This window comes from Scaptodrosophila lebanonensis, unplaced genomic scaffold (genome assembly GCF_003285725.1).
Source record: "Scaptodrosophila lebanonensis strain 11010-0011.00,11010-0021.00 unplaced genomic scaffold, SlebRS2 tig00001412-arrow-pilon, whole genome shotgun sequence".
NCBI classification, from domain to species: domain Eukaryota; kingdom Metazoa; phylum Arthropoda; class Insecta; order Diptera; family Drosophilidae; genus Scaptodrosophila; species Scaptodrosophila lebanonensis.
Window position 1 is genome coordinate 4,590,360 of NW_022060739.1, and position 11,549 is coordinate 4,601,908.

The 11,549-nt window shown below is 41.2% G+C and overlaps 1 protein-coding gene across 1 annotated transcript; it reads right to left on the bottom strand.

Annotated features, from left to right (window-relative positions):
- Nucleotides 1-9,409: 9,409 nt before the first annotated feature.
- Nucleotides 9,410-11,313, bottom strand: LOC115631546 (putative aldehyde dehydrogenase family 7 member A1 homolog). The gene is made up of 2 exons (XM_030528321.1): nt 11,267-11,313; nt 9,410-11,122 (listed from the first exon to the last, which is right to left on the bottom strand). The coding sequence occupies exon 2, from the start codon at nt 11,119-11,121 to the stop codon at nt 9,493-9,495; it is 1,629 nt and encodes a 542-aa protein (XP_030384181.1). The 5' UTR covers nt 11,122; nt 11,267-11,313; the 3' UTR covers nt 9,410-9,492.
- Nucleotides 11,314-11,549: the final 236 nt, after the last annotated feature.

An 11,549-nucleotide genomic window follows, 5' to 3' on the forward strand; every position in this document is an offset into this window, starting at 1 on the left:
GGCACCAAAATTCTTGTAAATGCGGGGGCGTCTTTCAACTCTTACAGAGCTTTGTAACTGTAAATGCCGCTATTCGGACTTCCCAGAACCGGGGAACCATTGCCAGGCTAATGAAGCTGTCCCGTGGGGAGCTTGAGGAGGGGGCACAAAAAGGGGCGCAGCATTAACCCGCACATAAAAAATGACCAGCGATTTGTCAGCAAAAGTAGGAGCCGGGAATTAGGCCTCCCCGGCCATTGTGTTGTGAATGCGGCGACGCTTCTGACTCTCATGACTGTGCTGGACAGCGTTGCGCATTCATCAGCGCACCAAAAAATGTGTAACAGTGTAAATTTATACGGAGCCATTAATTTGAGTGCGACTTTTCGGCGCAATATGCGTCAAATACAGTGAACGAACGTTAAACTGAACGTTCCAATATGTTGAAAGAAACTACTGATTGAACTGCAAATATTGTCAGATTTTCGAATTTCCCGGAACTTCAGGACTAATATGCAACTAACTAGAAATACTAGATCGTTGCTTATAAGTTTTTGAAGCAACTGTACTGGTTGTACAATTTCTGAAGATCTTAAGCTGGAGTTGTAAAATTCTTAAATTTCGATTATAATTAAAGTTCATTAAGTTAAGATAATTATTTAAATCTAAGAAGGTTTCACATATTTAAAGAGTTCGGGTTTTTTAGTGATTTTATAACAACAATCAAAATAAGTTCTTTAAGGTGTCCATCAACAGCTGATGTTCTGTTTTAAATTACATTTTCTTTTTGTTTTCTTCAGACGTCACCTTAAACATCAATCAGTTTTTTGCATTTGCTTGTCCCTCTTTCATCTAAATGTCACGTTCTGTTTTGGTAATACTTCTTGTATGATGAATTAGGTTTAATATAAATATTTTTTTTCAACTACTTTATAAGTTTGTAATATTACCATAGGTCTTCGAAAAACGAAATGTATATTACTTTAAATACAAGTAAATTCTAGAGTGACCTTTAGGGACTAGTAGAGTAAGAACCAATATGTATATATTTACTAGGGTTGGGTTCATTATAGTATTATAAACAGATATATTTAACTGGCATAAATAAACATTAAAAAAAAATTAGGTTTCATATAACTTGAAAAAGAAAAAAAAACAAGCACTTCAAAAAACAAAAACCTTATAATAATCAATCTATTGTGCATTGTGTCTATTGTTACTGAATAGGGCGAATAATTTGAGTATTTTATTGTAACAAATAAGCTTTACATTATTATTATTTTTGTAACTCATACAAGTTTGACACCATTTTACCAAAAGCCGGGGACAATTAACTAAAAAGGCTGTATAGTGATCAAAGTTTGGTCCCTTTTTATGTCGATTTCTTTTAAAACCGCTGTTTTGTTGCACACTATTGGGCTGCAAGTTGACATCCAGATGTCAGTCATATATATATTCTAATTTATTATAATATAATTATATTCTAATTTTTCTCAAAAAAATCAATTAGTTTTCAAAATAAACATACTTCAGCTACAAAACAAATAATAAACGGCTTACTTGCGGCTATCTTAGCGTTTAGTTAATTCATAAACAAAATTTGTACAAAATATTGAAATTTTGTTATTTATGGTCCCATATTGTACTGAATTGATTAGAGCACACTCCATAGCCTGAATATCCGTCATTATTCTTGGTGATTTTTTTGATTCCTGCAGACATAAAGAATATCAACTTCTGACAAATCTTTGAAGGGATGTTCTACCAATATTTTCCCATAAACCTTACACATTCATTGCCAGATCACTTGAATGGTCTTAAAAGTTCGTAACGAATGCTCTCAAACCAGACAAATCCATCGAAACACGAGGAACACCAAGGATACGCATCGTTGCATTTGCTTTCAAGTGAAATGCAAAGTTTATATAGTTGGGAAAAACATTCTAACTGAAGTCAGCCCTTCAACCACGGCCTGTTTTCTATAACGCATATGCACTGTATCTGTGTGTGTGTGTGAGTTTGAGTGTGGTTGTGTGCGTGAGTGGGTCATTTGGACAGCAGCTAGCGGTGTCTGCAAGGGGCGTGGCAGCGCATTAGCAGTCGCTGAGCTCAGCTTACCTGTGCAGTTTTTTTTCCCCCGTTGACCAAAAACCTAATTAAGTCGTCTGCAGGAAACACGACCCCAACGATTTTGACAAAACAATTAAATGGCAGGGGTGCCGGAGTACAGGGACAGGTAGTGGGCAGGGGCAGGGGCAGGAGTAGGAGCGTGAATGAGATCTTTTCACTGGCAAGAGTATATTTTGTACTTTTTTGTTGGTGTTGCCAGCCATGGCCGCGAGTGTCACGTTTGCGACAAACGACCTTTCTAATAGTCGCGCCGACTGTCGTGGTCGACATCGACGTCGGCGTCGGCGTTGTCGGCGGTTGGCCGATGGCGTGGCTTTGGCATTGGGGCGCATAAATCATGCACTTGGACGTTGGCGGTGCAAGCATGTCGTGTGCAGTGCAGTGCAGCCAACCACCTGCACCACTTGCCATGGCGAGAGCTGCTAATAAGCTTTTTGGGAGTTACACATTCACCCATGCCACATGCCACATGCAACGGGCAGCCTGCAACTAGCTAAGTGCCTGGGAAGTGTTTAGCATGTGGCCGAAAGAAAAAACAACTAAAAATAATAAAACACTAAATTGAGTTTTCAAATGCGGCGCAAATAGAAAGTTTTTCGGCTCCTCCTACCAGAGCAGGAAAATAATAAAAATCAAAAACAAAAAAGAAACAGCCACGGGGCTCCAGGGGCAACAAAATGCAGCCAAGGGGCAAGCCAAGTAGTTGAGCGCATTAAGCGCGACTCATCATCAAAATGGCCGCCTGCCATAATTCTTCTTGCGGCAAATTCTGCTGAGTAAAGCGACAGCAGCTGTGCGAAGAAGCCTCTAATTAAATGGGTGTTGCTGCTGAATGTTGCTAATAAACAACAACAACAGCAGAAGCAGCAACAGCAGTAGCAACAACAATAGCGGCAGCTACGATGCAACCACTTGGAAAACAAACAAGCTGACGAAGGGCCAGCCAGGCTGAGGCTTCGACTTGCCATCTTTTTCTTGCACTCCCTCTCCTGCTCTTCTTTTTACGCTTGAGCGCCACTCCCTTCCTCTCTCATGCATATGCATACTATATTGTTGATGTTCTTATTGTTGTTGGTCTTATCTGTTGTGCCACATGTTGCGCGCCGCCATGTTGTCCAATTCGCACTTGTGTGTATGTTGGTTTGTGTTGCTTTAAGTTTCTTTCTTCATTCTTTTCATAGAATTTTCTGATTTCAGGTCGAGCATATTCATTTGAGTATTCAACTCGATCTGAATAAAAGTCGGTTGGTTCTTTGTTTGGAAAGAAATGCAATTAGCCTCAAATAACTCACTAAGAAACAGATTTGAAAAGCGTCTTTGTTTTAGCGCTAAGCTAAAAATATTGAAATAAGTAACTAATTCTTAAAGTACAAATTTAAAACTCAATAAAAAGCAATTAATAAAATTTATTTAGCATCTTAAAAGCACTTTAATTGCGAAACTATTGAAAGAAAAGAACACTAGAGCAATTGCTAAAACAAATAAAAATAATGTATAATGCATTTATTTGTTTAGGACAATTTAGAAATACCTAGGAATGACAGAACTATAGACAGTAAGTTGAAATACAAAATATTAAATTTTTAACAGATACTACTTTACTATTAAATAGAAACTATTAATTTCGAACAGTTACAATATAATATAATATAATGACAATAAATGCATTTTCATATAAATGGGAATTCTAATCAATTTGTGTCTTATTTTTTTTTTAAATACTCTAAAATATTTAGTACAAAGTGGCTTAAAAATAATTTAATCGGCTTAGAGTTTTCCGTTATATTTTCCTGTTAATAAAGTGCTAGCTTGTCTCTTTCTTTCCTAGTATGGCGTCATCGACTATTGACTATAAAAAGAATAAGTTGGAATAATGTGGAAAATCTATTACTGTGGAAGTGTAACTGGGACTTAGGAAGTTACGGCTTATGAAGGAGTCGGCTTCTCAAAAATAATTGTATTACACACAAAATTAATCAAAATCAACTTAAAGAGTAATATTAAAGCAATTTTGTGTATGCTGTCCAAATTTTTCTCTATTTTTTGGAGAATAATGCTTTCAAGATTTTGTCAAGTGTTGCTGAAAAGTGCTGCTGAAAAATGTTGCTGAAAAGTGTTGCTGAAAAGTGTTGCTGAAAAGTGTTGCTGAAAAGTTTTGCTGAAAAGTTTTGCTGAAAAGTGTTGCTGAAAAGTGTTGCTGAAAAGTGTTGCTGAAAAGTGTTGCTGAAAAGTGTTGCTGAAAAGTGTTGCTGAAAAGTGTTGCTGAAAAGTGTTGCTGAAAAGTGTTGCTGAAAAGTGTTGTTGTTCTTGTATTCTATTCAGGGGCAACCAAAATTGTTCAGTTCTGAAAATAATAACATTATTTGTGACTTAAATACAATTTTGTGATTTAAAACAACATTCTATAACTTGATGAATAGAGAATCTGACGCCAACTAGATTAGAAGCAAGTGATTTTCTGCATATTTCTTCGAGAGGGACTCGTCTTACCAATTGAAACGCGTTCCGATTTTGCAGACAAAATTTCTCAGTGTCAAAACTTTAAAGTTGTCTATTAACCTTATTTATATACAATTTATTGTGGTTGTTGCTATTGTTGTTGTTGTATTTGGAATAGTTATTTATTGTCCATATATGCAACACCCCCATCATAAATGAGAGCTTGTCTAAAATGTATGCGAATGCAAGCGAAAACCGGCTGCTCTAGAGGCCAACAAGCGTGTGGCCTGGTTTTAAGCAGCAGTCCGAACGAACAGACGGACAGACAAAGAGGCAGGGAGACAGAAATATCAAGTGCTAGACAAATTGTTGCCTACAAATCAATTAAATTGCTAATAAAATGCGACAACAAACAAAACAGTTGCACAGTCATTGCAACAACAACAACAGCAACAACAACAAGCAGAATACTGTTTATTAAGCGCACATTTTAATGGAGCCACATTCCAAAGGCAAAAGCGCCATTGTTGCAGCGACAGTCACGGCAGCAGCACCAGCAGCAACAACAACAACCATGGTGGCTAACGCTAATAGCAACAACTAAAATGTTACCGCCAAAGCGACCACAAGAAATGCATAAACATATTGCAGAGAGAAGGAAAAATAAGGGGTACCAGAACTGCCAATGTATGCACAAATATTTAAATATATACACATGCATATCGATATAGTATATAGTATGTGTATGTATATGTGTGTGGGTAAATGCACATGTTTGGGCCACTTATGGCTGGTTGGGGGCTGGCAGGAGCGCACAGCACAGAAGCAAACATAAAAACACCGCAGGCGGCTTTGACAAAACAACAAGAAAGAGAGACACAACACACACACACACACAAATAAAAACAAAAAGGAGTCAACAATAACAAAACTAACAAGTAAATTACATTAACCCATTTACATTTATTTCTAAGTATGTGGATGTTGAAGATGGAGCACTAATTATTGATGCTTACAAAGGTTTAATGTTTAACCGAGCATCACGGACCATAAAGGTTCCACTGTATATCGAAATGAAATATGAAAGGCATTTAAAATTGGTCTATTGTTTAAAAATAGTCTTCAAAACAGTATTTAAAGTCTTTAATTATTTGGCATAACATTTCTGTTGAAGTTACACTCAACTATGTAGAATAATTATGGGGTTTTTTTTAACCGACTTCAAAAAAGGGGCATGGTTCACAATTCGACTGTATTTAAAAAAATATATTCTTTTTAGTGCTTTTTACCTTAGAACTTTTGACTGGGTGAACCGATTTTAATGATGATTTTTTTAATTGAAAGCTGGTGCTGTTTCAATTTGGTCTAGTTCTGACAATAGCTTTTACGAGAAAACTATAGTACTTTAAACATACCTCATTTAGTCCAAATAGCAGATAATTCTATTCCTGAACAGGTTGCTTTTACTTCAGAATCATCTGAGAAACATTAAGTCACTTTAAATGTCAAAAGGTTTGTCGGTTTGTTTTTATTAAAATTTTACTTGCTTAGCAACATAAATATGTAAAATATTTTATTAACACTAACATTTCTCTATCTATACTTGCACATTTTAATTTATAACTGGCTCAGAGAGAGAGAGAAAAATATCTGAGAACGATCTTTTGCTGTTTTTGAGAGTTTTTCTTTCACTCATCAAAGGTTTTTGCTTAAAAGCATTTGCCAACTTATACAGCTAATAGTTAATAACCAAATAAGATCTTGAGAGCCTGGATTTCCTGACCTACATACCTCAACAATATTCTGTATCTGTAATGAGAAGAAAGAAGCTTCTTAGACTGGCTCTGGAATTGAGCAATTTCTGAGACTGATGTACTGCTGTTTTAGAGTGTTTTTTTTTTCATTCGTCAAAGGTTTCCTCTTAAAAGCATTTTCTAAATACGTATACAAATCAAATCTTGGGAGTATGCAAGCCTTAACCTTTCCTTGTGAAGGAAAGAAAGAAACTTCTTAGCATAGCTCTGGAATTGAGAAATTTCTGAGAATGATCTGCTGCTGTTTTAGAATGTTTTTCTTTCACTCCTCTTAAAAGCATTTGCCAAGTTATAAGAAATCTATCCAAATCAAAACTTGTGAGTAGGCCAGCTTTAGCCTTGCCTGGATTTCCTGACCTATGTTACATACCTCAACAATACTCTGTATAGGTAAGGAGAAGAAAGAAACTCTGTAGCTTAGGCTTTTTTCGAAACCAATTAGGTCGGGCTTCTATAAAAACAAATGCTACATTTTCATCTGTAATTTCGGTAAGTGAGAAGTCAAAATTTGAATTTGATATCCAGACTAAGGAGGTTGCTCTTAATGGGTTAACTGGCACATACGAATGCACAGCTGTATAACAAATAAGTATACCTGCAGTCAGATATGCGAATTAGATTAAGGCAACAACAACAACAACAGCAACAAGAAGAGCAGTCCAACTGGCCAACTGTTCCAGCCCCAAAGCCAGCTTGCGCTTTATTTATTTGTAAATAAACGAACGAACGAACGCGTCTTGTTCGCACTGCGGCAACAACAACAACAGCAGCAACGAGCCTCCCACTGTTGTTGCTGCAGTTGTTGTCACCAAAGTGCCACTGCCAGTGCCTCTGCTGGTGTTGGCTGTTGCCGTGGCAGGGGCAGGGGCAGGGGCAAGTCTCAGTTGGCCGCTGCTGGGTTGCTGTCGAAATTCATTCAATTCAAAAAGCTAAAAACGCCAAGTTTCAAGTTTCACGCATGGCTTTTTATGTCGGACTCCATTTGTCGCCCGGCACTTTTCTAACTAGAGAACGACACTTGTTGCACATGCAGGCGAGTGCAGCGTAGAGAATGGGATGGATATCTGGAGTAGGTAGGAGAGAGATTGGGGATAGTCGAGTGGGGTGGGGTGTAGGAAGCGTGTGGCGTGTTGCAAGTGTGTGTAACAAAATGCGCCTGCGCACGCGTTCAATTAGCTGCAAATTGCAAATCGTGCGGCGCATGCGCAACGTTAAATGGCAAATGCAACATGTTGCAGGTTGCTGGTTGCTAGTTGTTGGTTGCCAGTTTCCAGTTGCTGCTGTTGCTGTCGTTGCCGGCAACAGTTGCTAATGTGTTGTCAACAAAACTCATGTTGACAGCAGAATCGAAAATATTTCATTTCAAATTTGTAGCACATGCAGCTGCCATGTGTAGAGTCTATGTGTGTGCGAGTGTGTGTGTGTGTGTGTGTGTGTGTGAAAGAGAAAGGTTGTTGCAACTTCATTTCGTTTTCAGCTCATGTTTTAATTGCACGCGCATCTCCAGGCCGGGCCAAGTCGGGCTCCTAAGTGAAAACGAATGTTGCCTTGACTTTGCATTTGGACTATTAAGTTGTGCTCAGCTACGAGTAGTTGGGGGCCGCAGAACTTGTGCCATTTCCTGGCTGCCTGCCTGCCTGCCGGCCTGCCGGCCTGCCTGCCTGACTGTGCCATTCATTTCTAAGCGCAAGCATTCCCATAACTCAGTGTGGCAACGTCAACAACAACAACATCAACAACAGCTACAACAACGGCAACAGCATCCATGGCATTTGCATTTGTTGCTGCTGCTGCTGCTTTTTTGTTTTGGCTTTAAGCAGGAACGCGTGTATTTCATTGAACAAAGCAACGAGCCACAAACATGGCTAGCAATTTTTGTCATTTCACGTTGTTGTTGTTGTTGTTGCTGCTGACTTTGTGGCGTCTTTGAGTGAATGATAACTGACAGCTAAACAGGCAAAACAGCGAAACTTTTGAATCGCCTGCATTGTGATTGTGTTGCCAACAAGAAGTTGCTCCTGCAAGGGCAGGCAATCAGGCAGCAGCAACAACAACAGCAACAGCAGCATCAACAATAGCAACCGGCACTATAATAAATAAGCGGCAGCAGCATTCAGTGGGGTAACAAGGGTAACAACTAGAGATGGACAAGGTTAGGGAGCTAGCTTGAATAAAAAAGAAATATATTCCTAGGACTTGTTTGCATGAAAATATACATACTTATTGTTTCATGAAAATATTTATGGATGCAATAATTGTATATTCTAATAATTGTTAAAGTAATTTTGTTAAAACATTCTGTTCTAGGCTTAAAATATACACCAAATTCTGTTTTTTCACGAGGTTACGAAACAAAAGCTCGATTTTGAGATACATAGCATGGAAGTGGTTGATAATTTCCTGCTTCCCCATACTTCTCAAAACAGACACATTGCCTGGACGTACGTCGAAATTAGACTTCGAGTACTTCCGAACAAATATTTGTCCCGTTTTGTAGCATTCCTCTCTCATAAAAGCTCTGGTCCTACTACTTCTACTTTTTAATTGCACTTTCCATAATTAATTTAACTTTTGTAACGACTAGCTACACAGATTGTAGAAGCAAATCAATATTTCAAATAAGCTTTGACTTCCCTTTTACCCAAATTGCGGGTCAAATTTCATTGCGTTGGTAATTCAAGCTGCGCAAACGAATGTATGCATTGAGATTAGAGAACCATACGAGTATACCTGTGGTTTCTTATCGAAAGAGGTAGTATAATACATATAATCATAATCATAATAATCATGTGAAATATATTTTCTATTTGAAATTAATGGCCATCATTGCTTGGAATTTCGAAATTTGTATTTGGCATCAAAAACAAAACGAAATGCAAATATACTTGTATATATTGTTTTGGGAAACGTGAACAATATATATTAAATAGTTACTAGGGTCTAGGAGTTCTTTTGAGAACGTCACTGCCTTGACATGGATATGGGATCTGTGAAAGCGGATTGAGCTGCGTGCTGAAACCCCTATCCAAGAAAGTACAATTCCCGCGAATAACAAACAACAGACTTTTATTGTAGGGAAGGAAGAATAGAATAGATATTTACATTTAATTACAGCTTCTCGTGACCTCATTTACTCCACGTTAAAGACGACGCCTTGGGCGCAGGCTAGCTCGCCGGAATGGTTTACTGTGATGGTGGCTCGCTTGCAGTACTGTTTCCAGGCGTCTGAGCCGGATTCGCGACCGCCGCCCGTCGCCTTCTCACCACCAAAGGCGCCACCGATTTCGGCGCCATTCGTCGTCGTGTTGATGTTGACGATGCCACAGTCGGAGCCCTGGGCGCCAATCCACTTAAAGGCGTTTCCTATGTCTTCGGTGAAGATGGCCGACGACAGACCCTGTTCGACCTCATTGTTCCAGGCAATGGCCTCCTTGACGTTGCGTGCCTTCAGCACATACACAATGGGCGCAAAGGTCTCGCGATGAACGACGCTGGCGTCGTGTGGCAGGCCTGTAATGATGGTTGGCTCCACGTAGTATCCAGCGCGTTCTAGCACTCGTCCCCCGAATGCGACTCGGCCGCCCGCTGCAGTGGCATCTTCAATAGCCTTCCTGTAGTTGCTGACATTCTGTTCCGTGTGAACGGGTCCAACCAGACTCTGTGCATCCAGCTGGTGGCCAATACGCGGCTTCAGCTGGCTATACTTGGCGGTTAGGGCCTCGACGAAGCTATCGTGCAGCTGCTCGTGCACGATAATGCGACGGGTGGTAGTGCAGCGTTGGCCGGTGGTGCCGATGCAGCCGAAGAGCGCCGCATCCAGAGCCATCTTCACATTGGCGCTCTTGTCAATTATCAGCGCATTGTTGCCGCCCAGCTCGAGAATAACTTTTCCAAAGCGACGTTGCACCTCGACGCCGACATCGCGACCGGTCTGGCAGCTGCCCGTAAAGGAGACGAGGCTTACGCGTTGATCCGACACCAGGGACTGACCCACATCCGTGCCGCCCTGGCACAAAGTCACCACAGGTGGCAGGTTATTGCGGCGCAACACCTCGGCCACTATTTTGGTTGTGGCCACGGAGACCAGCGGCGTGCTGGGCGCTCCCTTCCACAGCACACTGTTACCCGTGGTAAGTGCGATAGCCGCGTTCCAGCCGAAGACAGCGTTGGGGAAATTATAGGCGGAGATGACACCCACCAAGCCGAGCGGACGCCAGGCCTCCAGAATTGTGTGGTCGGCCCGCTCCGAGTTTATGAGCTGGCCGGCGTAGATGCGGGACAGACCCACCGCATAATCGCAGATGTCGATGAACTCCTGGACCTCTCCCTGGCCTTCGCTATAGATCTTTCCCACCTCCAGGGAAACAAGCTTGCCCAACTGCTCCTTGTATTTGCGCAGTTCCTCGCCGATTTGACGCACAATCTCGCCACGCTGGGGTGCCGGCACCTGACGCCACTGCTTGTAGGCCTCTACGCCCAATCCTATGGCCTGCTGTAGCTCCTGGACAGTACCCTGACGCACATTGGCAATGGCCTGTCCACTACCTGGATCGTAGCTGGTCACTGTTGGACCGCGACCCTGCCAGCTGCCCGTAAAGACGCCGGGATTGTCGCGCTCCAGTCCCAGTTCCTTCAGAAAACCGTACTCCGGCTGCTCAATCAGAAACCCAGAGGCGTAACGCTGCTGACGCCTAGTAACGCCTAGTTGGGCGCTTCGTAGCAACCGCAGTCTGTTCAAGTGCCTCAATTGTGCTGCCATGCTGTAAGAGATTACAGATTAGCGAGTGCCGGCTTATCACAAATGGCCTGATAAGAAAGAAATGTTTTGACACGGAAAGCTACGCGCCCCCCTGCTGACTGACTGATACCGTTTCTGATAGTGTTCCAAATATAGAAACACTCACTCTGTACTCTGTAGTCCACTTGTGTCGTCTTAGTTGCGAGTGCCTTGCCGTCCAATTATCAACTGAATTCGCCAGCGGCTGGCAGGCGCCCTCAAAGCTTCAAATTCTGCCGCTCATGGTTGGCAATCAAGCGCTGCCGGCTTATCTCGTTTGGTAAGCAAACAACACATCGAGAGATGTATGGAGAGCGTCAAGAGCGGGACGTGATGAAATAAATATTGATATCAGTCCAAATAAGAACAATTACTGGGCACTTAGTTAGCTTAGTGCACTCATTAACTTG

Bases quoted from the DNA above. Each gene is read 5' to 3' on its own strand.
- LOC115631546 (XM_030528321.1), bottom strand. From the start codon at position 11,121: ATGGCAGCACAATTGAGGCACTTGAACAGACTGCGGTTGCTACGAAGC.